The 26,015-nt window shown below is 43.5% G+C and overlaps 1 protein-coding gene and 1 long non-coding RNA gene across 2 annotated transcripts; one reads left to right on the top strand and one right to left on the bottom strand.

Moving 5' to 3' along the window:
* Positions 1-71: 71 nt before the first annotated feature.
* On the bottom strand, positions 72-25,939 carry LOC120284998. The gene is made up of 3 exons (XM_039295035.2): positions 25,368-25,939; positions 592-688; positions 72-515 (listed from the first exon to the last, which is right to left on the bottom strand). Exons 1-3 carry the CDS (start codon positions 25,394-25,396, stop codon positions 177-179), a joined length of 465 nt encoding a protein of 154 aa, XP_039150969.1. The 5' UTR covers positions 25,397-25,939; the 3' UTR covers positions 72-176.
* On the top strand, positions 15,577-22,980 carry LOC27208905. Its single transcript, XR_001601089.3, has 3 exons — positions 15,577-16,308; positions 21,211-22,165; positions 22,219-22,980. It is a non-coding gene; the product is annotated as an uncharacterized LOC27208905 (long non-coding RNA).
* Positions 25,940-26,015: the final 76 nt, after the last annotated feature.

Raw genomic sequence — 26,015 nt, 5'->3', positions numbered from 1 at the left:
AACGTGTTTTTGATAACTTTATTGATAAACAAAAAGAAGCTTAAAAATTTATATCTTTGTGTAGCGTTGTAGCTTCATGAAATTAGCATCTTTGATTTGAGAATATCCAGCGTATTCCGTATGCCGATGTCCGAGTATTTGGACTGGAGTTGACCCAATTAGTTTGGGTGAGTAACTCATAAAACCGACATGCGATTGCTTATCAGCACCACGACCCTTTGGGTTTTTGGTCTCTGGTATTTGCTTTCTCTTGGACTCGAATTTGGCGTGGCTTCTTTGGAGTTGGGATTGGGATTGGGTTTGGGATTGAGACTGGAATTGGAGCATTCACACACAGATAGAGAGAGATATGCTAGCATCTTCCAGTGCGATTCTTTTAAGCCGCAATAAGTTTGTTGGCCATTGTTTGCCAACTGGGTGTGGGATGTGCGATGACCTGGGGAGGGGTCCAAATTGGAAGCCTGGAGAAGGGATGATGACAAGTGTGGCAATCGCAGCGAAAACTGCGGAAATTGCTAGAATAAACAGAGTCAGAACGACGAAATAGAATAATTTCGGACACTATTTGATAATCTTTAATAATATTCTCACGCTTTTTACACGGCTCGTTGACTCGCAGTTCGAGTTAGATGCCAAAGCCCAGATAAACACCAGCGAAGTGTTAAGGCCCATCAGTGGAGTGAAAAAGCTGGTAACAAATAAAAAGAAAAAACCGAAATTAATATAAATGCCATTCGGCACGTTTCAGTTTTCAGCTCAAAGAAATCAAAAAATGTAATGAAAGCGCAACAATTACTACGCTTTTTTGGGGGTCAAATGCAAATTGCAACATATCTGTGACAGCTGCGTTTTTGTTTTGTTTTGTGGGTGGCTTTCAGGGTCAAGTTTGGGGACCCACGTCCCGCTGAAAGTGATCCAAACTCCACCGAATTCGAATTGAAAATGGGCCGAAAGCGAAAAGTCGGGCTAACGGTTAACATAGTGGGTATTATTTAGCCGTGATTGATGATCGTCGCGTGTTTCGAACGCAACACAATGGCCAGAAATGCTGATTATGGGCTTGTAAATTTTGTCCCCTTTCGATTTCGACGCAGTTCGCCTAACGGCCAGCCACTTTTTGTTCAAACATTGAGCTTATTGTTGTACAATTTAACACATTTCGTGGCTTTTTATACTTACCACCTGACTGGTTGTATATACTTGTGTATATAAATATCGTGCCCCCTGCGGCCATTCGACTATTTGCCTAACAATTAGAAGTTATTTAGCCAATTCATTGTCTTATTTTGGCTGCAGTCGCATGAATTTTAATGCTAAGCAAACATTTGTCAAAGCCACACAATCGATGCCAAAATTCGTGTTTAACTCCAAATTGGCATTCATAATTGGCGGCAAAGTATTTGCACTATGTGCATAATGCCAACAAAAAAGCATTCTCAAGGACGCAGAACCGCGAATCTATGGCTTAAAATAACCCACAATCATCAGCGCATTTTTCAAGCGGATCGATCCTTTATCAAGACAGCACAGTTAATTAAATTTACATTAATTTTGCAAAGCTAACGATGCCCGGTATCATCAGCGTTCTCAACGGGTAAACATCATTTACACCGGGATTGGGCTTCAGATTGGGATTGGAATTGGGATTCGTACTCGGATTGTCTCGTTAAAGTCAACGGATGGGCTGTGGACTCGACAAATATGTGTGCAGACAGAAGTTGACAGTTGGCAAAAAGAGCGAAAAAGATGATTATGTTCGTGGCAGAGGCATACGGCAAACAGAACCGAATTTCAATTGCAAATTCAATGGCAGTGCATAAATGCTCTGCAGGAGCGTTCCAAGGCTATATCGAATTCTGAGAAATATTTTTGGAAAAAATGTACACCCAGACCCTGATAAATACAAAAAACAACATTGCAGCCATCAAATGTACGAAAATCCTCTTTTCCCAAATTTATTCAATAGTCAGTGGTTAATCCCGCCAACGATGACTGCAAATATTTTGAATGTTTCGGAATTCCGTTCGCAAACATCATCTTTGACAGGCGTTACTTAAATGTTGACTATAGCTTTTTACTTATCATGCCAACTATGTAATTTCAATTAGTGACAATGACCCACGCGAAATACATTAATTATGTTACAATTAGGTTCGACTAATCATTGAGGCTCGTGAATAAAGTTATTTCCCAATGCATTTTTTTAACTGAGTACTTAACGTCTTAAAATATATGTCTTTAAATAAGAGCTCTTTAACCTTGTCTAACATTGAATAATAGATTTATTATATGCAAAAGTTTAAAGAACTTCTAGCCAATATTTAAATGTTTGCAAACTTACTTTGTGAATAAATTTAAGAAGGCCCTAAATCATGTTTATAATGAGGTGTGGGAATCGTCTGTCCATCCAGATTATAGCCACATTAAAGCCGAAATTCAGTCGGGCGAAGTGCGTATGGCTTTAGGAAATAGAAACGATAAATAAAAGAGGTCACTCTGTCTGTGGCAAATCGCCTGCCCAAACCACCATGGCCGTTCGGGAGTGAGCTGTTGCACTCAATCCGCCGGATTCGGTGTCCACATGAGCACGTCTGGCCGGGTTCACCCGCAAACACCAAAGAGCAAAGCAGAGCGGAGCAGACACCCAGCCAAACAGACACCCACCCAGTCCATTCGGCAACAGACGGAGCCGGAGCCGGAGCAGCCCAGCAACAATAATCATCGCACTCGCAAACAAAATCGCAACAACACATCGACAATGGGCGGCAACAAATAAATTCAAACAATGTGCCGAACGAAATATAAAGCATAAATATTTGCCAAAGGGCCCGGGACACTGCCAGCTGAGACCTGGTACCCCAATCCCCCAATCCCTGGCCCAATCCCGCCCAGCAAGCGACGAGTCGGACGACAGTCACGTTTCCAGTGCACGCATATTGCGCATACGCCGTGTTGGCCGTACATATCTACGCATCGAGCACATCGCACATGCCGGCAAGTCTGGGAAAGGGCATCATTCATATTTTAGCCCAGCCAAAAACGGTTTCGATAGCAGCCAGTGAACATCATCATCACCGGGATTGCAGTCGAGTTGGGTGGTGCGGTGGCTGAGGTGCTCAAAGTGGTGCAGGCGGTGCCAGTGGTTTTCATGTCATCGCAGGCGGGAATTGAATTTCGCGCCAAATGACTGGCGGCAGTTTTTCAACTGCTTCATTTTGGGCCATGCCATATCTGTCAGTCCGCATATCTATATAACCATCGCAGGTACATACCTCTATATGTATATATATATTTATATATATATATATCTGTTCCCGAACTGCATCTACATATATTAACGTGCGTGTGCGCCTCCCTCTTGTCTGAGCAACTTACATTTAATGCTTACATTTTTGGCTTTTTCACGCTCACAGTCTGACGCGCCTCAAAAGCCAAACCAGGCTGAAGTGCACTTAGAGAAAATATATTTGCATTTTACATTATTTTTAGAACACATTAATTATTGATTTATTTTCAATGTATTTTTACATTCATTCACATCGATTAATTTATTTTTAGAACGTGCCCGGCCAATTAACTCATTGGTTTTAAGCACTATTTTATTAACAACAGCATTAAGATTGGGCTTATTCACCAAGCTCATGAATATTAATGTCTGGATGGGTCTTAAAGCATTTTTATAGCCCAGTCAACAGACTATTTCAGTTGTGCCAAGTAAGGTACTAATGAACACTTAAAAAGTACTAACATAAATTAGTTAATTGACAAAGCTGTTGGCTTAATTCAGGAAGACATCATATAAATTACCTAGTCATTCCATTGGGACTAGTTGATTCAAAGAGCTCTAAGTCAACGAAATAATTGTGTTGTGCTAAGGTCAGAACAATGATTTTCTCGCAGTGCAGACTATGCACACTTCACTTCACTTTACTTGGCTGGCTGAAATGGTGACTGGGATGACTGCGATGGCAGGCAGGTCCCATTAACAATTTTGGGGCTGGCTAGGATCTGTCTGCTGCTTAAGTGCGTCTCGTTCTCGTGCGCTGCCTTTGACAGCTTTTGTTAGGTGGATTTTTGGCATTTTGGCGCGACTTTAAGTCCAGGCCCATCTTCATCTCCATCTGCAGCTTCATCGCCATCGCCATCGCCGCCTGCCAGGCTGACTTATGATGCGATGCCCATGTTGAGCGGGGAACTTTAATTGAAATTTCGCCGGCAATGGAGCTGGCGACAAGTTGATTTTCCACTTGGCCAGCAGCTATTGGAGCAGCGAAACGAATTGGACATTAAACGCTACCGTTGGCCAAATTGCCAGCGGGCCAACAGATCCAACAGCCAGTGCGATTGGCGTTAACAAGCGCATTAGATTGCCAGCAACCCGGGATTCCACAGAGATCCCAGTGATCCGTGATCCGAGATCCCCGATCCCCAATCTACAATCCCCAATCCCCAATCCACAATCCCCAACCCCTAATCCCAGCTAGCAAGGCAGTCAGTCAGCCAGTCAGTCGGTGGCCAATTTGGCAAGGCTGTTTGGGGAATTGCTTGGACCAGGTCTTAACCAACTGCCAAGGCAATTTGCTTGCTGTTTGTCAAGAACGTGTCCCTGTTTGGACTGCTAGTCGGAGTGGGACAGATGCTTGTTCGGGGTGTGGAAGTCCAGGAAGCACACTCTCCCAAGGAAGACTCTCGAATCTGTTGACTGCTTCTGATTCCGATTTTGTTGTAACTGGAACCGCATCCAAAACCAGACCAGCCAACGACAGCAACAAAGTAGCTGCCGCAGTGCAAATAAAAACTGCGCTTCAACACGCACATCGGGAAAAACCCAACTCCAACTCCACCTCCTCCTCCTTCATTTGCTTTTCCTCCCAGAAGTCTGTTTGTAGTTTGCAAATTGTAACTAGATACAATTTGTAGCGTGGCTTTGTTTGCTGCCCGCTGACTTATTGCAGGAAGGAAAGCAGCGCAGAAAGATGGAAAGATGCAAAAAGAGCGATCTGCTATGCTCATTTCTGCAAGTCGCATCTCAAATACTCTATACAGGTGATTAATCCTTGCTTTCCAACCATACCTCCCTTTCCATTTGTAGAAAACAGGATCGTCTTAGCTATGTAACCTGAAGGCATATAAATGTTTCATCATCTCATTGACCATATATACCCTTTGTTAGGGTATGAAAAAGTGCTGCCGGCAACTCGATGCAGACGGTCGCAATTGTTGGTTGCACCCAAAGTGCGTACTCGTATGTCTGGTTTTGGCCGTGGTTCTGGTTGCAGTTGCTCTTGCTCTTGCTCTTGGAAACCATGAGCCAGTGCACCAGCAACTGCCCCGCGTGCACCGCCTGCACCACCGATCCCAGTGATTTGTTGCATTTCTAATGCGACTGGGCTCGCTGTGTGCCCGCTGCACTTGTCGGCCCATGATATGTTTGTGTTTGCATTTTGGCCTGGCCTGGCCCACACCCATGCCCCAACCAGCTACCCTCCGTCCTGGCCAATTTCCATTCTCGCCGAGGGAACTCACTTACGCTGGGATTTCAATTTCGAGCGGAAAGCAGCCAGAAGTGTGCGAAGTTTCAATTGCCCCGCGGGCGGAGCAGCTGAAGAAGAAGGCAGTTGAAGGGCGAGGACCAGGAACCAGCGATGTCTATCTGCCTCCTAGTGGTTAACTGGCCGCGGGTTATGGAAAATAACGTTAGAAAATATTCGATACGCCTTCTTAAAGGCTACGCATAAAATCGGGTAATCGTAAAGGAACTCCGCTTAGTAAAACTGTATTTATACTATGCTAACATAGTAACAGATACAAGTTTTCCTTTTGTATAGAAATTTGCAAGTGCTGCACGCTTTTCGCTGTGTAGGAATGGAGAGAGTGTCAATTCAGATTTCACATCCACTTATAGTGTCATCAGCACAAAAAGATTTAAGCGCTGATTAATCCAATCCAATCGAATCCCTAATAGATGCAAATTAACGACAAATCATTTGCAGATTGCCCGCAGATAGCAAACTTATGGCATAGCTCCAGGGAACTATATGGCATGGGTTGGTATTGCATGGCATGTGATGCCCCTCAATTAGCCGCCGTCCAATTTACAATTCAATTAACTTTCCAGCAGAGCTGTCAACACAATTCCATCTGGCGAAAAGTAAAACGCTCGCTTCATTAGCAAATTCTCGGAAAATTGCACTGACCTGCTAAAAAGCTGTAGAAGCTTACCCGAAAATCTCGGAGGATGCACCCAACCCAGTGGCCGAACCAGACCCACTTTGTAGCAATCAATTGCAACCGAGGCGGGAAACACCCCCAAAAAAATAGAAAAGAACGAACGAAGGACACACCCCCAGTGAAAAGCGAGTTGGGTGAAAGCTTTTGCACTAGCTAGCATTAACTGCGGATTACTTAAATGCTTTTTAATTGAAATTTTTCCTAATTTCACTTTGGGGGGATCAAGTGCAACCAGCAAGCACACTAAGGCTACGCAAACACACAGACTCGCAGGGACAACCATCCAGACGACCAGGGGCAGGAATCTCAATCTCCGACAGCAGCACGCTCTGGCGCCTTGCTACCCCAATTTGGAATGGGTATCTGTGCTGGTGGATGTGGATGTGGGCATGGGTGTGGATGTGAATGTGGGTGTGGGCGTGGGTGGGGGCCACAGACTCTAGACCAGAGAAAAGGGAAGTTTTTGCTTGTCTAGCCATGGCAACATGGAGAACTTTGCTCCGCTCCAGCAAAAAGTGAAAGCCATAAAAACTATATAGTATACAGTAGCGCCAGCCAGCGGAGGCAGCAGCACGTCATCAATTTCAATGCCGCGCGAGAGTCGCCAACTGGCGGACTTTTTTTTTGCCTCCTGCCGTTCTCGATTTCCTCGGTGCTTTTCCTACGTTTTTCCTCGCTTTTCCACGACATTGTTGGCACTCGGCTTTGGCTGGATATCTGTGCCTCTGTCTGGCCATGCACTTAGGAAAAACCACCGAAAATCCAGTCTGCTGCAAGCGGAGAAACCACTTTCAGTAGCTGAAGCCACAGGGCTTTATTTCTAAAGAAGTATAAATATTGAAATTACTAAATAGGGTGTATGAGTATTGCAAATCTAAGTTAATTAAATAAAATAAATTAGCATATTTTAAAAATCTAAAATAATAGCTATCCCATCGATTAATCTTTAGCTTATAGAATATTGTATTATGACTTAAGAAATTTGTATTTATCCAAGATATTCAAGATATTTCTTGAATAAAGAAAGGCAGGGCGAATATTTTGGTAAGTGTTGACGAGACGAGACGACCGAATTTGAGCTGCAAATCCTTGGTAAAAGCATTTAGCACTGCACTGCATTAAGGCGGAAAGCACTTTCTTGCCAACTTCACCCATCGTGTGTGTGTGCTGGTGTTTGTGTTGTCTCACGAGTGTGTGTGTGTGTGTGTGAGTTGGTGTTTGCAGGGCGACTTTGGATTTCAATTTATCGCCTGATATTTGCCTATGGCACTCACCCCACAAATATGCATACGAGTAACAGTAATTTGCAGCTCCGCTGGCAGTTCATCAGAAGCTGCAGCTGAATTAAGAAAGGGACGAAGATTGAGATTGAGATTGAGATACTTTTTAGCACACACTTGCCAAGTGGCCGGCTCTGCGGCTGGCTGACTAACCGAGTGGCGTCATTAGCTTATCGCCAATGGTCCGCTCCCATCTACGGATGAAGTGCGGCCCGAAAATCCAAATCCCAAGTGGAGGGCACCGCGAAAGTGCAACGACACTTGCAGGGTAACCAAGTCAAACAGCAAACGGTTCCTTTTGTTTGCTCATTCGGCCGTTCAACGTTCGCCGTCTTCAATTTTTCGCATCAGTTGTAATCCAAGCCGCTTCCACGAAATTTGCCGGCTTGCCGACTTGAAATTAACATGTTGCCGCTTCTTTCGCCGCTGCAGCGATTTAGGATTTGAGAACGGTTCTTCTCTGCTTCATTTCAGCACACGTCGCCGCACTCCACTTGTGCCCGATCCCGTTCCCGTTTACCACTACCATAGCCATCCCATGCCCGATCCCGATCCCTTGCCCAATTCCGCTTAATTAGCGTGGCCAAAGTGGCGGCCACAGCTGCTCCGTCTCTCCGACTTTCTTGCCTCCTCCTCCTCCTCTCCTGGCTGCTGTGGAACGGACTTCGCGGCTCCGGTGGCTGCGCACGCGCAATTAGCCAAAGCAAACGCCAGCCCAGGTACTTGACCGCTGGTTAGAGCTCTGTGCCTCCACCTCCCCACCTCGATATTCCCACTTAAGTGGACATTCTGCAAGTCTAGATTTACTGGCAAGATGCATCTATATTCAGAGATAAGAAGTTCCCCGCATCCTTGAGACAAATCGAAGACCATTTTCTTCATGCTATTATTATTGCTATTCATTTTTTCAACGAATCCAGCAAATAGCTTAGTTTTGGATTGCAAACGCATTGAATGCAAATGGAAATTCCTAGAGGCATTTGATCGCATTACCACAAATCCGCCCAGAGACGTGGAACCAGTTGGAAGCCCAATAAAACCGCCTCGGATTGCAGGGGTCGATCGGCAGGAGGCTGGAGGAGCTATATATAGAAGATGCCAACTAAAAATAGCCGCGTCTTAAATGATTTTTGCTCATTAGAGCGTGCGTGTTGCAAGTTGCCGAGTGGACGCGTTGCCGCGTTGCAATGTTGCAGAACTGTTGGTCGGGACACCAAACAAAAAGTGACAAGAACTAAACTAAAACCAAACCAAAGTCGAGCCTGTTGCAGTCGGGCAGTCGGGTCCACATTTTCTACATGACGCTGCGAATGCCAGGAACATAATAAAATCATGTAATGGACTGCGCATGAAAAACAATGCAAAAAGCGTTGACAACATGGCCATAACTGCCCCCTCCAATTTATTGAGGGGTGTGTGTGTGTATCTGTGTTGTTACTATTTTGCAGAATAATGTAATAAAAATAGCATGCCAGGCATTGGCCAGCTAGCCATTCAGTTACACTCGAAAAATGAGATTAAATTAAATAATAACTTTCGTACATGCCCAGCCATCAATTTTAAGTGTATAAAATTTCGAAAGTTTAAGAATAGGAGCGTCGTCTTCTATAAAATTCTTTTATAAGACTTCGAATGGAAACGTATAGGCGTGTCACAAATAAAATTGGGCAAATTAATCTGGGCAAACTGTTTTTTATTCATCAGATACATTCCACAAATCGCTGTAATTATTTTCTGCTAGTGTGGCCAAGCGGCCAGCCATGATGACGATCATGCCGATCGATAGCCGGCAGACGAAGATGGCACAACAAAAGACTTTGGACACAAACTCACGCAGGCAACTGGGAACTGGCAACTAGAAGCAGCAGCAGCAGAAACTGCAACTGCAACTGCCTGGAATGCCAAGTATCGTGTGTTGAATGCATGCCAAGCATAGTCTGCCCCATCCGATGCCATCCTGCCCTTGGCCCTCCCCGGTTTTGGCCAACTCCTGGGAGTTGGCCGCCTTTGGGCCCTTCTGGCCTTCTGGCAGCATTGAAAACGAAAACTGTTGTGCGACATGAGCACGACAAAGCCATGGCCTCGACTTTGGCCAGAGTGCCTCTCTGGATCGGGATTGGGTTTGGTTTTGGGCTCGACTTCGGGTTCAGGATGTGGGATAGGGGCAGCCTAATGGCTAGAGTATTGTGCTGCCTCCGATACGGATACCTAGATACACGCGCCAGATACAGATACATCCATGGCAAGCTGTTGGCCCTGCTGGTTTATGAGTTGCCCACTGCCTAAGTGACACAAAACGGCGGCTAAATGATGTGCAGATAGTTGGCGAGTTCTATAAATAAACAGATGTCGAGTCACTCCCGGCCAGACGGCTAATTAAAATGAAAGTTTTACCTGAGATTTATTTCGTGTTTGCCAGAATGGACAAGAAGTGACCATAGAGAATATTATAATTTAAGCGTGAGGGCCAAGATTTAGATAAGGGAACCCCACGAAATTTGTTTTCCTACATGTGACTACCAAGATGTGCGATTATAAATGCGAAAATCGGGCGGACCTTGGCAACAAAGATTTGTGTTAGCTGTAAGGGATATATAGAAGTTATTATTTAGAATTTCTTAAAATAGATAAACCCGTGGAATTCAAATGAAAAGCATAAAATCCAGTTTCTGCATGAAATTTATAATTTTAGAATGACGACAGCAAAAGGCTTCTGTTTATTAGCATAATTTAATTGCTAAAGCAAAACCAAGTTCAAGAAAAATAACTATGAGATGTCGCAAGTTAAATGCTAAATTTAAATAAACAAAATTAAAAAGTTACCATTATATCAAGTTACCAGTTCCAAAATGAACAATGATTTGCATGATAAAATGTATTAACAAAAGTATAAGCAATGCATTGCACATATTATTTACCCAAGAACCCGAGCCATGCTAATGATGACCCATCAGATAAACCCGAATATAAATTGTATCTCGGTTTCACTGGATCAGTGATCCCATGAAATATCCGCATCGCACTGATCACCGTGGCAGAAAAAGTAACCCTAGCATGAAAAACCCGTGAGTAAGCCTGGTCAAAAAGCCAAGAACCAGCGAGCCATTAGTCATCATCAGGTCGATCGGGGGCCGTAATCGGAATCCGAAAAGGTTCTTTCCAACTTTCTGGCTTCTTTCGCTTGAGCTTTTATTTTCTTTCTTTCAATTTTTTTTTTGCAACGCACCCTGCGAGAGTGGAGTGTCCGACATTTATCTTGATTATTGCTGCAGACGCCGCATTTTGCGGGCCAATGTTCTGAATGCGACATAATTTATGCTGCCGATGCTCAGATGCTCAGATGCTTTTGCCGGAGATGCGGGGAGAAAGTGTGATTCACCTCATTGATACGGGCACGAGCCGCATTTTCTTGGGTCAGAAGAGTTCATCGCCGGAATCTTGGCATCGCCGAGATACAGATACAGATACTTTTGCGAATGCGAGCATGCATGTTGGGTATAGCAAATGCCAATTTAGAAAGTAAAAACAAATGATTAACCGAAAATGGCGCTGGTCGGCATTACTTTCATTCACTTCTTTTTCGCGGCTTTATAACTGTAATAAAGCGGCTACTACCTGACCGAAGACTGAAAGCCAACAAGCGACACGGGCTTGGGGTTCAAGGTTTTCGACCACATCTAGCATAAAAGAATCGGCCATTCTTCGCGCCGGGTTCTTCCTCCAATCTTCATTGTCTTTTCGCCCTGCTGGACATTCATTTTTTTTTGTTATTTGTGTCTCTTAGTTGAAAAGGGGTTCATTGCACCCCCAGTTGTGGAGCTCCAGCTACGAACTCTTCTTCTCACGCAATGGGCGCAGCTCTTGGACCCACAATGTCTTACACAAAACCTCAGCACCGGCTCATCATTAAAACAAGAGGTTCGGTTCTGATAAATGATTAATGGACCGGAGATCTCTGCAGAGAGTCTTCTCGTCTAGGGTTACGGCATAAACAAATGAGACGCTGATGGCCGAGTTGACTTTCTCCGATTTACGATTTACTTTCTGTTTCGCACTCTTGTAAACTTAATTTTAGAATCTGAACTTGGCCCGAGAGTTATACGAGTATGTTTGCCGCTATTTTTGGCACTGCATTTTGCGACTTCAACTTCACTTTCGCTGCATTAAAAAACTTTACGAACGAACCGGTGCCATCAAACAAAGCCGAAACTAATCTGTATCTGTATCTGTATCTGCTTCAGTTTCAGTTTTAGTTTTAGTGCTATGCATATGCAAATGACTTTCACTTCACTTTCATTCATTAGCGGGGGGGCTCCTTCATTCTTATTCTAATTGGTGAAAGGTGATGGTGGATGGATGATGGGTTGATGGGATGATGGTTGATTTCTGATGGATGAACGCCACTCCTCCTACCCATTTTTTTGTACTGTTTCGGTAGGTAGATTCTTTGGCAAGTGCGCAATTATTATTCAAATTTGGAAACGTGGTTAAAACTTGTTTGGCCCCGCACAATTAATTTGAAATAATAAACCAAATGCCGCATAATGTTTATTACGGCTCGTTTGCCATGCAATTTGCATAACATCCAAATTAAAATGGCCAGAGACTGCGCCAATCCTAGCCAGAAACTCCTTCTCCTCGAAGAGCATGCAATTAAATGCTGACGTTCTACGACGAAGACTATGAATACTGGCTCGCCCCCCGAGCAATGCTTTCAATCAATGCCAAAATTTGCCATTTGATTTCACTTGATTGATGTGCAAACATGGTGCCTCTGCCGCGTCGCCCAGAAGAAGGAAGCGAATGCCTATGCTCCCTGCTGCTAATTAGCTGGCTGCAGCGAAAGCCATCCTCTGAATTGGCAGCTGCGTGCTAAAATTGACACCTTTATGCAGCGCTGGCCACGCAGCTCATCAAAGTCCGCCACTCCGGGCGGATGACTTGGCAGATTCTGCACTTGCCACATGGTGTGGATGGTATGGTGTGGATGGCAGGGAAAACGTGGCCGGCAAATGCAGCAAGTTGTGGCCAACAATCGCCGTCGTTTGTGGTCGGTTCTAATCGATTTCTCCAACAAACACAGGGCGGGAACAAACAAGCGACTCAAATAGCAACTTCAGCTGCAACTGCAACACCAACAGCAAACGGCAATAGCAACAAGTGTGGCTGCGGGAAATTCTAAAATTTATATGCGCTTTTTCACAGCTTTCCAGTGGGTGCAGCACCAAAGATGCGTTTTTTGTTCGTCTTTTATTAATCATTTGTTCTAGGAATTTACTGCATTTTTATTGAGGCTAAACCAAAGGCTGCGACTCTGGCTCCGTGACTCCGACTCCGACTCGAACTTGGCCCGAAAGCGGCCCCGGGATCTGGCTCTCCACTCTTTGGGCCATGTGCTAAACTCATCGGCAAACAGGTTGCCCCCGGCCCGCCCTGTGTTCCTGCGGTTTTTGTTTGCCAAATTCAAACAACAACAAGGTGGCGCAGGTTAGGACGAGGGCAAGCCGAATATGGAACACCTTAACCAAGTTGTGGTAATTTACAAAATAAGGTTTACTAATATGCACTTTATGATTTGATTGATTACTAGATTGATTGCTAGAAAATATACTTAAAAGCATTTTTAGTTGAAAATATAAATACACTGCATAGATTTATATTTTATAGGGTAATAAAACATAATTAGGTGAAACTGCTACATAACTTGGAAAATACAGACCCATTAAACTTAATTAAGTGATACTGATACTCATCAAATGTGTAACACGTAATAAAATACTAGTTTATTTATCGTTATACACTAATAAAATTAAAGAAATGCATTAATTTAAAAAGACATTTTTTTAATGGTATAGCTAACCATTTTCTCGCATATCTCCATATGGAAACTCTCGGGAATGCCATAGTTTCCATTGCCATTTGTAAGCGTATCAGGTTGTCCATCTTTACTGCTTCTCGCCCAGCGGTGCAGCTGTTTGCAGTGCAATTTGGGTCATTTGAATCATATGCATAAAGTTCCCGATGCGTCGTCAGCCCACAATTCCCACAATTGCCTTTGCCATACGAATTCGAACACACACTCGATGATTCGATTTGTTTCGATTGGGGGCCGTGGTGGCGTGGAAATCGAGAGAAAGGTTCTATTAACCATAGACCAGGCTCATCAGCATAAACAGGAAATAGAGACCATATATCAAAATGGCCGCCTCAACAAATTCGCAGCTTGTTGCTGTCAGCGGACAGCGGCTATCAGCTTGCGGCGCTCGGCTGGATTCTCCGATTCTCCGCTTCCCAGCAGCTCAGCTTCTCCAGCTTCACTAGCTTCTTGGTTATCAGATACGCCAGGCCGGGCAAAGAGATGTTTCTAATTTATGTGCAACAACAGCGTTACATCTTATCAACAACTAAATGACACAGCCGCTTAAATTACAAGCACGCAAAAACCAAGCGGCGAGCTCCCAACTCACGGACCCCATCCCGAATCCAAATCCCAAGCCCAATCTGGTCAAGGAAGTGGACTTGGTGACATTGACACTGAGGCCTTCAATTGTGGCGCTCGCATATCAAATGGCAAATGCGAGTGCGAGTGCCGAATGGCAGCTGAGCCGGTAAGACAAGTTTCGCGAATTGCATCAGAGCTTGGCCAGAACGGCTTGGATCGCTGGACACGGAGGCCAGCCCAAGATCCAATATGATGTAATAAGCGCTCAGCCAGTTGCCTGCAGCGAGGGGCGATCAAAAGCGCATTAAGAATGTGGCAAAAGTAAACAGATGCATGGTCAGTGCCACGGACTTTGGCTGAGAACTTTAGTCTTACACTGTACAAAAAATACCTGTTTTTTTTAAAGTTCGCTTTTTATAACTGAGCTAAATAAAGGCCCACAGTCACAGGAAATACTTTTTTATGCAGCTAAGAACCTAAGCAATCCATTTTAAAACTTTTGGTTGGTTTGAAAAAAAAAAAAAATTTTCAAAATTTCCATTTTTGGTAAGGGGTAACACTGCATTTTTTCTCAAAATTTTGTAAAAAATTTTTTTTTCTAAATTTGAATGCAAATCGATTCTAAATACAATTGTGAGCATAACATGGTATGCCATTCCAAATTTTTGCCATTTTTCCGTTTTTTTCACCAAAAAACCTTATTTCTAAATAGTATTTTAGGCATAAAAAAGGAAAAATTAGACCCACCGGCTTTTAAAACATTTTTTTATGCTACTAATCACCTAAGCAATCCATTTTAAAACTTTTTGGTTGGTTTGAAAAAAAAATTTTTTTGTCAAATTTTTTAATTTTTGGTAAGGGGTAACATCACATTTTTTCGCAAATTTCGGTCAAAAAATTTCTTCCATTTTTAAATACAGACCGATTGGGTATCCAATTACGAGCGTAACAAGGTATGACACTCAATATTTTGGCCAATATTTCTCAAGTTATGATCAAAATCTGAAGTTTTCGGAGTAAAACATTGAGTTTCGGCGTTGGTCGGCTTTTCCATAACTTATATTTTTATATTAGCATTTTTGATTAAAGTCAGGCTATGTATAAATCTTCTACGTGTAAAATTCCTGCGCCGGCAACATAATTTGCCATTTTAATAAATGCAGCAGCGTCTAAAAATAGCCAGGCGAATGTGGTGAGGACTGGTTAGCATGTTACCATGACTCCATTTGCCTGTTGCCATCCGCCAGTTCCGCATCTGAATCAGCGCGGCCGCAGGAATCCGGAGAAGGAGATGGTGAAATGTTTGCCAGATGCGGCGGAAGTATTAGGAGCAACCTGTTGCCCGCCATTCGGACCCATGAGCAATTACTTCAGTTCGAGAATGGGAATGCTGTCTGCACTTTAGATAACAAATAACTGGATTCGATTCGCGACTCGAGTGCTGGGACTCATGTTTATAAATAGCAGATGCGCGGCGGCTGAATCAGACGACCGGCGATTATCGAATGGCTTCGGCTTCCATTCATGATGCCTGGGATGGGATCAAAGGTACTAGATAACCTACTACATCCGCCAAGTCGAACTGAGTGGGTAATTAATGATGGAACTTAGAATGGAGAACCACAGAGCGAAAATAGCAAAAGCGTGATTCAATTAGGCGGCCAATTGCTGATGAACTGTTAATTGAGTTTGCTGATTATTCGCCAGTCACCCGATTGTTTGCATTTAAATTGTCTCATTTGCCCAGATTTCAGTTTTCAGTTTCCAGACCCAATATCTGGAACTGGATTGCGCCCCGAGGGGCAAGTCGAGCGGCAGCAATTGACACAGAAAGCTGGCCAAAAGCCGCCTAAGCGCCACTTGAATGACCAGCTTTTGGCCAAAACACAATGTGCTGTTGGCCGTTCCAAACAAACACTTGTCGACGCCATCGACCTGAAGAGTTTGCTGACCAGACGACCGGCAGGCCGACCGGCTCATCCATTCCTCGCGTGCACTCCGCAAATGGGTCAGGCCCCCGAATCGAAAATGTGTGCCGTATCTCGAACGGTTCAATTGCCCCATGCCCACAGAGATAACTAATGAAAATCTTTGATTATCTGGCCGGGGCACGTTGCGTGTTTGCCTGCTGGCCGCCAGCAAGTTGCACAACTCCAAATTAATCTGCTCAAGTTTTTTGGGCGCTGACTTTTCGGCCACATAGTTCATTAGACGTGCGTGAAATGCAAAATCTTCGATTGCAAATTTGAATCGCAAATTTTGAGCGTTAATCAATCAACATTATATTGTTTATCCAGTTCAAATCCCCAGCATCCGAGTTAACCCATCGTAATCAGCGACAAATTACATTACAAGGTGAGTTGGCAATTGAGTAATATTTGTAAAGCAACAGAAGAAGTAGTATTTCAAAATTTAAGTAAAAGATGATACTTATCTATACGTATGTTCATTTTTTGTTTATAAACTTCTCTTGTACAAATGAATATATTTGTGATCCAAATTCATCTCTCAAAACTCGACTAACCGTTATTACGATTTAACTGCGAAAACGTTTGGCTAATTGGAGTGCACTAAATCATAAATTCTAACGCCATTTGTTTGAATTCTTTGGTCTTGGCGGGACAATTGCCGCGAGATATGGCCATGTGGAAACGTTCTGTGCCATTCGATAGCTACGCCATTTGATCATTCTCCATGGAAGTTCAACACAAAAGAAATTCGACCTTCAGCGGAGCGATGGGCGAAAGCTAAGGCCGCTTTCCATGGAGCCATGGAAGCGACCATCGATCCATAAGCCCATAAGCCTTTTAGCTTTGCAATTGTCCGCGAGCGCTTGCGCCCAATTCTCCAGAGATTCTGACAAAACATCAGCGAGGCGGTCTAGATGTGAAAGGCTTTTGAATTTGGCTAAAATATGTATGTTTGGCCGCTCCATTCGGGCGGTGAAGAAGCTTTCACGCCGCCCAAAAAACAAAGACCCCAAATCGCTTCAGCTTCGGCCAGCTATCTAATTTATCTCAATCGCATTTTATTTAAATTGAAAAACTCAATTCGGTTTGGCAAGCGAATCACTTGGGGCAGCATAAACGGCCGGCACCAAAACGATTCGAATTGAAATGTATGCAAATATACTCCGTTTTGATAAATTTCACGCGATTAGCATCTGAATTGGCGCGAGGCAGGCGACAACACTTGCTGTACGGCTGACTGGATGTATTCGGGTATCTCCCGCAGCCTCAGCACTTAGAAAAATAATTTTAATAATTTTTAGATCATTTAGTACCCTAATAATAGCTCTTAACTGTCAGACTTGACAGTTAATAACAATTGATTAGCATTTAAAACAAATGTTTGCCTTAATATGCACTGCCAGTCACTTGAAATTTCTCTCAGTGCTCACGTCGGGTCATTTAATTTGTGACCCTTATCAATGTGGGCAATGTTGTGAATATGTTTTCGGCTTGTTTAGGTGGCCAATTTTATGCATTCATTAATTAAGGCGGTGTGGTCAGTTCGTTAACCCAAACAAAAAATTGGCAGCAGCAGCAGCAGCAGAAGTCCGAGCGGCGTCATCATCCATATAATTTGATGACATTTTTAAGGCATTGCTTTAGGTTTAACGTTTGTTGTTTGCTGTAAATTCGGTTTTATTGGCACTAAAAGTATGATCAGGGCATTAAGGGTGCCGTTTGATGGTTATTGGTTATTCTGGGGTGTTAAGTACCCGGTCGAGTTGTAAAATCCTCGTTTTAAAACAAAAGACTTAGGACACGAACTTGATTTGGGTTTTATTGCAATTGTTATGAGTCACTTGGCATATGAAGTGGCTGCTGCTTTATCAATCGTGTTAAATATAAATCGATAATATTTAAACACTTTTCAATAAATTTAACGACTAACTGGCAATGGGTTTGCTAATATTTATTAGTTGAATCCACGCAGTTAATCCTAAAGCTAAATTTTATTTGCTCCGCTTGCCGCCAAGAAGTTCCCAAACTTTTTTGCAGGTCGTTAGCCCGCCCGTCCGCTTGCGATTATCAGTAAATTGTACCCATTGGTGTACCCATGGGTCCGCGGATGTGGATGTGGATGTAGATGTGGATCTGGCGGGGCTTCTGCACAAGTCGGATAAGAATCGACAAAACGGTGCTTGACCATCGCTCAAGTCAACGACTTGCCATTCAGTTCTTTCTTTTTGGGGCGTGTCAGCGATCTAGAAGTGTCGTTTGGGCCAGTCCCCCGGCCAGCGGCGTTTTGTAATGCAAATTAATTATGTAATCAGACTATAAATAGACGCTGGGTGGGAAATAAACGTAGCGGTCTGCTGTTCCGCTGACTCATGAACTTGGAGACGACCTGCTCTGTGATCTATGCAAATCCCCCGGACAGGTCGTTGCGGCAAAGATAATTTGAGACGCGAAGTAAACATAATAGCAATTAAGGAACTTTGAAAACAAATATCTTCATAAGCATCTGATAAATGGAGGCTGAAAACCAGATACTGCGAGTTCTTAGTTTTGCGTTCGGCTTACGGACAGCTTACAAGGAATTCATTAATTTCTTCTGTTTCCATATTTTGTCATCAATCAGAAATAACTTTCAACGCACGCCAATTCCGGTGCTCAATGAGCCAACCATTTGTGGATTTTTATGATTTTTTGGCTGGCTCTTTGTTAGAGACCTCTTCGAACTAATGACTCGCCTGCGCCAACTGACTGACTGAATGCTCTGCGAACTTCATTAATTGTTTTATAAATATGCCGAATTAATTAATTTAAAATGCCATTAATTACGTTTTAATAACGCATTCGAAGACAAAGAAAGGAATAAATTCCACGACAGTTGGTTAAAATTACCAGAAATAAGCAAATAGAAAAGGCACAGAGAATTGAGAAAGTTCCGGCGAAAGAATAAAATGAATTCTTCCTAATGAGCAGCTAAAATGGGAATTTATTGCAGCTGCCAGGAATATTTTAAGTTATGTTAAAAGCATTGCGCAGAAGGATTTTTAAAACCACAAATATACAAAGTGTGGTATTTATAGTCTCAAGATTTCTGATGAAAAACGAGCATCACGCAGACGAAATTAATTCCATTGTATCTCTTAAGAAACCACACTTTTGAGTGCCGAACAAATGCAATTATTTACAAACTACTATATGTAAATTCAATTTCACACTCTGACTAAGTCCGGAATTCCCCATAAATCAGTGGAGAAAATTTCTTTCTAGTTTCTGAGAACTAGCCACGAATAATCAGTGAAGCCGCCAAGAAGAATGTGAATATAAATGGCTTTCATAAATACAAAATTGAAACATAATTTCTTTGACAAATCCAAACCATGTTCATTCTTCATAGTCTACCCAACCCAACGACAACGAAAACAAACCCAGTTGGTGATCTTGGCTATTTTTTTTAATTGCTTGGACCGTGTCTGCCTGGCCAGCAACGCCTACATTTGTGGGATGCTGGATGCAATTCGTCTACGTCAGGCGGGCACTAAAAATAAAATGCCCCCGGCTGGATTCGAAGTTGATTCATTCCATTCTGTTCTGGTGAATTTCATTTGCGGAAGATGAGGATGCGCCTCGGGAGTACAGTGACCACTACACGCATCATTTTATGGGACGGTGTGTTCGGGTTAATTAAGCGCCCGACTTGGCCAGGTGTTGGATGCGCGATGGATGGATGGACAGTGGGAATTGCAGATCCAGAACCAGGCCGACCCAGTTTCCCATTGCAGAACAAAGCCACGAAATGGGTTCACTGAAGGCACGACGAGTACGCCCAAATTGTAAACGTGTCTGTCACTTTAAGCCCGACAAATGGATGGTTTTCTTACCGCCTTTTTGCATTTTGTGCTGCGGGGGAGGCGACAAATGTTGTCAAGCATTTGGCGAAAAATTGGCAAATAGATTCGCGCATAAGGGGCCGCACAAAACAAAGAACGTTCGCCAAGTGCGCGTGGGTCAAGAAAGAAGTCAAGTCAAGTCAGCCGGAAGATACAAAGATACAAATGTATCTGCGCATGCGTGGCGACGAGTGAGCGAGCGAGTGCGACTGACTGCTCGCACTTAGCCGCGTTCTAATTAGCCATGCCAGGCACAGTTTGGTATTTGCTCTGGGCCCAGGCAAAAATGTCAGCTGTGTGGCGAGCAGCTCCCCACTTTCCGGGCACACCTCCTTCCCCCCTCCCGCTTTACAGACCAAACATACAAATTAGAGCAAATACAAACGAATACAAATAACAAATTGCTTGGCGCATGGCAACAAAAGTACCGTTACACTTGAACTTGTTCGCCAAGCGGCAGGGATCGATGGGGAGAATATTGGAGTACACTGGCAGAAATGAATGTAAATCATGTAGGATTTTTATGTAGTAGATACTCCGAGGTAATACTTTGAAAGCTTGTAAGCATTTTTTATGCTCTTTACTTCTACTAAATAAAATCAACTTTAATTTAATTTAAAGAAACTTACTACTATTTTCTTCATTTGTATCTCATCTCATATTATTGAAACTGATAAATTTTGCAATGAAAAAGCCTAAGTGCTCAAACTCATTGATAGAATTGAACTAGAAAATGCACATAAATAGATTATCAACCTCAAACTATTTAATCGTAAGTAGGGCAAACACTTCTTTTCTTTTGGAAATTTACGGCAGGGTCTTGTTTAAGGTCTGGATTCGATTTTAACGATTTTTACGATTGTTTGAAAGTTTGTACGACTGGGTGAAAAGTGAATGGTGGCCGAAGCGTGGCTCAAAATCGAAACTATTTTCGGACCGTCGATTCTAAAGCTCGAGCGTGAGCGAATTGACAAAACGGGCCACAATGCATTTGGGCATTTGGCCAGTTTTGAATGAAAAATCGGAGCGCGGCTTCCAGGTAAACTAACGCGATTATTATGAAATTAATGCAATTGGCCTTGACAGGCGCAAAAATGCGAGTGCCGCCGTTGGGCATGGGCATGGATTCCATTTGATTTGATTTGATTTTTTATATTATTTGTGATCTTTTATGTATTTTCAAATGCGCCTGCGTGCGTAGCAATCATGTCAATAGGAAAGCCATTAATAATTGAGGCGTGAGCCAACCTGCGAGTGTGGGTGATTTGGCCGGCATGTCCGTCATTTGTTTGGACTCGGCTTTGCTTTTGGCCAATTAGCGGCTGTCAAATGTTGTTGACTCTTGTCTCGTTCCAGTTGTTTATGGTGTTTTGGTTTTTTTATTTTTTTTTGTTTTTGCTTTTCAGGCGGGGCGACCCTGACACTGAAGATGGCCCATCATCCCGAACTTGACGGCGGCACTTCAGGAGGATTTGGATACGGATTGAGTGCCGGGAATGGTAGTGGGAAGATGATACCGAGTGCAGTCGCCTGCAGTTCACGGCTATTCAAATTCGAATTCCTTAAGCCTTTAATGACATCGGGAAAGGAGCTTCGAGTCTGGATATACGAGCACATCCATTAGGCACTCACGAGATGCGGACATTGAACCTTGAAATAGACCTTAGAGAGTTGGCGAAGAAAACACAAAAACCTGGCGGCGACTGATGCGAAACCAACGAAAATAAGTTGGAAATGAAAACTGGTTTGGTTTAAGCCAAGTTAGAACACTAAGTCAGCCAGCAAAGAATCAAAAACAAAAGGCCTTACTCTTACTCATATTAATAATAATAGTTATACACGGGATGGGCTCCACAAAGGGCTGTAAACAAGCTACTGCCGCGGAAAATTCTAGTCATTCTAATTTGAGATATTCCCAACTTGCGAAATGAGATGTTTGTTTAGTCAGATCTCAATCGACATTCCTGATCACAGAAGGAGATTTATGAACACATTACGAGAAAGATGCCGTGCGTGCCATTGATATTATAATTCACTGATTATGTTCGGCTAGAAATGGAGTTGGATTTATGAATGTCCGCCGGTTCGGTTGTCAAGCCAGAGTCACGAAAGCCACCACTGGATGGTACTTCAACCTCAAGCTGCTCAAGTGCCTTGTAATCGCTCTGTGAATCACTAAAGCGGATTGCTGTTTAATTCCGATTCTGGTGGCGTCTATATGGTGGCGGAAATAGCCAGACGAAAGCGCCTTAAAGCCCGGGCTTTTCGTGCAACCCGATTGCATAATCGAATTTGGGGCTAGAACTTTGGAGTAGACCGGCGATGCCAAAGACGATTTGCAGATTGCCCGTAATCGCACACGTATGTATATGCATGACCCGCCAAATATTGTTTTGACTAATTGTCTGCCACAGCCGGAGCATATTAGTATTGGGGAGTCGTGTTCCATCCAAGCTGATGATTATCTTTGGAGCCCCTAAGACCCGCCATCGAAATCGAAGATCGACCCCAAGCGCTGGCAGCCTTGAAGCGTTTTGCAGAAGGCGATTCGTCGGCACAACAATGGCGATTGCCAGCTGAAAATCGTCAAATTCAATTAAACTTAAATACTTGTCGAAGCAATTTGCCCAGCGTTTTTCATATTTGCTTTGCATTGAGCCGGGTTTATTTATTTCAGCGATCTTTGATGGTCGCTGCTCGCCGTTCGATTGGAGGCGCTGCTAATTGCTTCCCCCGAATTCGAATTGGCCGTGTAACGATGATCATGTTGTTGGTCGGTTCAAGGCGGAAGTGCCGGAAGTGCAGCCGGCGGTGGCACACCCTGCAGTCGCTACTGTACAGTGGGCACCCACACTTTGTTGACGATTGGCACTTGAGCGACATTCGCGCACGCGCAACCTGGGTAAATTTACGCGAAATGCTCGACAAATGGGCGACAAATTATGCCAAATGAAAAGAGGCGTGACTGCGTTGGCATTTATGCTCGTTTCGCTACAAACAAACGCCCCCGCACCACCCGCCTCCCTGGACCGCCCGCTGAAATGCGCCCAAAAGCCGTAAAAACAAATGCTGAAGTGTCTAGCTACAGTTAGAAAAATTCCCAAGAAAATGTGGCCACAATAAAATGGTTTATTGCGTGCGGAATTCTGAGTATCTTTCTTTTGTAAAATTCAATTTTACCAAAAGCGAATGGGAGTTTTTCCCTTTAACTTGTTATAAATGGGACAGGCCTATAAATCAACTAATCCATTTAATCACAAACGAAAATGGGTTATCATTAGGTTTATATTTCTGCATCCGGAACTTAAGATGGCAAACTTGGCTAACAAGACTTGCGGTAAAATGGCAAAGAAATGGGTTAATGGTCACATATTTAGGGGAATAGAATGTTGTTAATACTGTTTAAACAGAAGTTTTCTTTTACTACTAAAATGGGAGAACATCAGCAGAGAAAATTACCTGAATGTTTGATTTCTTTTAGCAGTTTTTTTTAAGTTAAGAACTTTTGAAGAACATACTTCGTGGTTAAGATCTCCTGAATTCTCCTGAGTGTATATAGGTAAGTGTTAATGCTGAGAAATGTAAATTTGAAGCGGTAGAACGGTAGTGCGATACTCGTAACATAGAAGTGATAGCCGAGAATCGGGCTACCCACGTACTGTGGGCGTTGGGCGTTTTGGCCAGGCTTAGTTGATTTATTCGCGCGTTTTGCTGGCGTTTCTAATGCGACAATTACAGCGGGCAGTCGCCGGATTCGAGGCACTCGCGGCTGATTTATGGCCACACGGGGAATTTTACAAAGCCATTCTCACATAGCTATTCGCTATTTGCCATTTGCTACTTGGCAGTTGGCATTCGGCTATTGGCACACAAATGGCTCACGCAGACGCCCAAATGACGGCGGCGCCCCAAATCCCAAATAGCCAAAAGTTTTTGATTAGAAGGCCTCCGGGGCGGCGCATCACTTTTTGGCCCGTTGAGTAAATATGTCAGAGGGTCTGAAGTAATTGAGCGTAAACGCTACCGGGCTATATGCCATGGGTTCTACCTGGAACTACCTGCCAGTGCCAGCTTTGATTAATTTCACCCGTCGAAACTGATGCAAATTCGCACACGCCAAAAAAAGAATACAACACAAAACTGTGATGAATTGGCTAAGATCGTATGATCTAAGCTTATGACAAATATATGTATATTTGGAAATACGAAAATAGATTTGGACTTCGATCTAAGCATCACATTTATCATGTATATAAATTTGAGAAAGTATTGGCATTGGGTTTTGGTAAATGCCATAATTCTTAAATTTCTTCGAGTGCCCTAGAATCGGACACTTTTTACTTTCCTCTATATCTTTTTTTTTTGGTGTAGGAAACCCCGGGCTGTTTGCTTTACGGTTCATTCATGAGATCCGTGCTTTTAGTGTTATGTAAACACTCTACCCGGCAGCGGCATCAGAAGCACCTCCCTAGGATTCGCACAGCATTTTCAAATGTAAAATCAAAATTTATGCAAATTCGTGGCCCAAACATCGGCGAACAAGCTCCGAAAATAGGGGGAAAAACAAAGCAAGATACCAAAATGTGTAAATATATTTACAGTTAGAGGCGTTATCTTCCAGCTTCGAGTGTTCAGTTGTGTGCAGTGGATTGGTTTCTTGCCATCAGATCGAGCAGAGAATTGGGATTGGAATTGGGAAAGTGGCCGGGTCGGAGATCTCCGGCTTTTGCCGGTTGCCAAAAAGTTCAGTGAACCCCTCGCTGGAGCTCGGCGATCTTCTCAGGCCCTATTGAAAGATGCTTAGCGGTCACTCTTTCGGCGGCACTGGTGGCACTCATTAAGGAAACATAACTCTAAATCAGCCATGGACCCCAAGAACACAGAACCCAGTCCCCAGTGCCCAATCCCCAGAAGCCAATCCCCCAGTGCGGTGTCTCCTCCGCTTTTAATTATAATTCCAGTGCTGAGAACTCTTCACTCGCAGCCGGTTACGTGAGGAGGGTTACTAACCCTCCGCTGGTAACTACAAACTACACACTACCAAATACCGAACTAGCCGACCACCCCTCCCCTTTTAGTGGGCCTAATCCTAAGTCTGGGTCGTTCGTCGCGGTCAACATGCGGCAGTGAACACTCGGAAAAAGAGTTTGGAACTTAAGAATGTGTACTATTTAGATATCTATCTATCTTGATACTATCTATCTATCTTTTAATCTACCTATTATCTATCTAACTATATATCTAGTCATCTATCTATCTTGCCATCTATTTGACTAGCTTGTACAAACTTTCTTATAATTCCAAGTCATATCTCACAATATCTGCCACAAATATCATTCATATAACATTTGAGATCTATCTCATTTCTCATTTCGAGTATCTTTTTCCGCAGTGCGTCTTTATCTAATCATCTGCCAGGGGACCGCCAACTTCTCCGGGGCCCAGCACTATAAAAGTTATGAATAATCTGCTTAATTTAGAGGCCCAGTCCCGGTCCCTGGTCGCCTCTGTTTATTGTTTTATTCAACCCGAAATGAAATGAAGTAGCGGCAGTTAAACTCACGTCAAGTGCTCCATCCCACTTCGCTCCATTCTGATCCGTTCTTTCTTCGCTTCTTAGATGCTGATTTAGATTCAGATGGTAGTTCTAATTCCATTTCCATTTGATATAGAGTAGATACGCATAATGGCAGCGGCTTGATATTAAAATAAATCACCGACTAAACTGGGGACAATAAATCTGCTGGGCGGCGTACAAAAGTGCCTGAAATTGGGATAGGCCCGCAGTTGAGATGGACTTTTATTGGACTGGCGAGAATGAGAGCTTTTCAAGGTACTTTTATGCTCCGATGGATCGGCGGTAGTGGTAAGCGGTCATGGATTCCTTCTCGGCCTGGCATAGCTGCTCCAATCTCAGCGAGAAGCCATTCGGATGGCGGCTAGTCGTTACCACTTAACCCAGAGAATTGGCATTTCCTGTATCCATCATTAACAGGCACTCAGAATCTGATTTGTTGTAGGATCGTAGGTTTTATGGATCCGGAGCGTAGAGCTGGAGGAGCCGCCTCTGCATAGTCATACCATTACCATTTTGGGTTTTTTCGCCAATTTGGTTTCCAAGAAGGGCATGGGCCAGTAATGAGAGGTGAGGAATTGCCGCTGGCTGCATTTTGAAGACACTTAAAAGGTTTTCGGTTTCTTGCCACAATTT

The sequence above is a fragment of the Drosophila simulans genome, chromosome 3R, assembly GCF_016746395.2.
Source record: "Drosophila simulans strain w501 chromosome 3R, Prin_Dsim_3.1, whole genome shotgun sequence".
NCBI classification, from domain to species: Eukaryota; Metazoa; Arthropoda; class Insecta; order Diptera; family Drosophilidae; genus Drosophila; species Drosophila simulans.
The sequence above is the reverse complement of the archived record's forward strand: the minus strand, read 5'-3'. Positions and strand labels throughout refer to the sequence as shown.

Excerpts from the sequence above, each read along its gene's own strand:
- LOC120284998 (XM_039295035.2), bottom strand. The coding sequence starts at position 25,396 with ATGGAGCGAAGTGGGATGGAGCACTTGAC. Across the intron at positions 689-25,367 it reads AGTGGGATGGAGCACTTGAC|CTTTTTCACTCCACTGATGG; the intron begins GTGAGTTTAACT and ends ATTTGTTACCAG. Across the intron at positions 516-591 it reads CAACGAGCCGTGTAAAAAGC|CAATTTCCGCAGTTTTCGCT; the intron begins GTGAGAATATTA and ends TGTTTATTCTAG.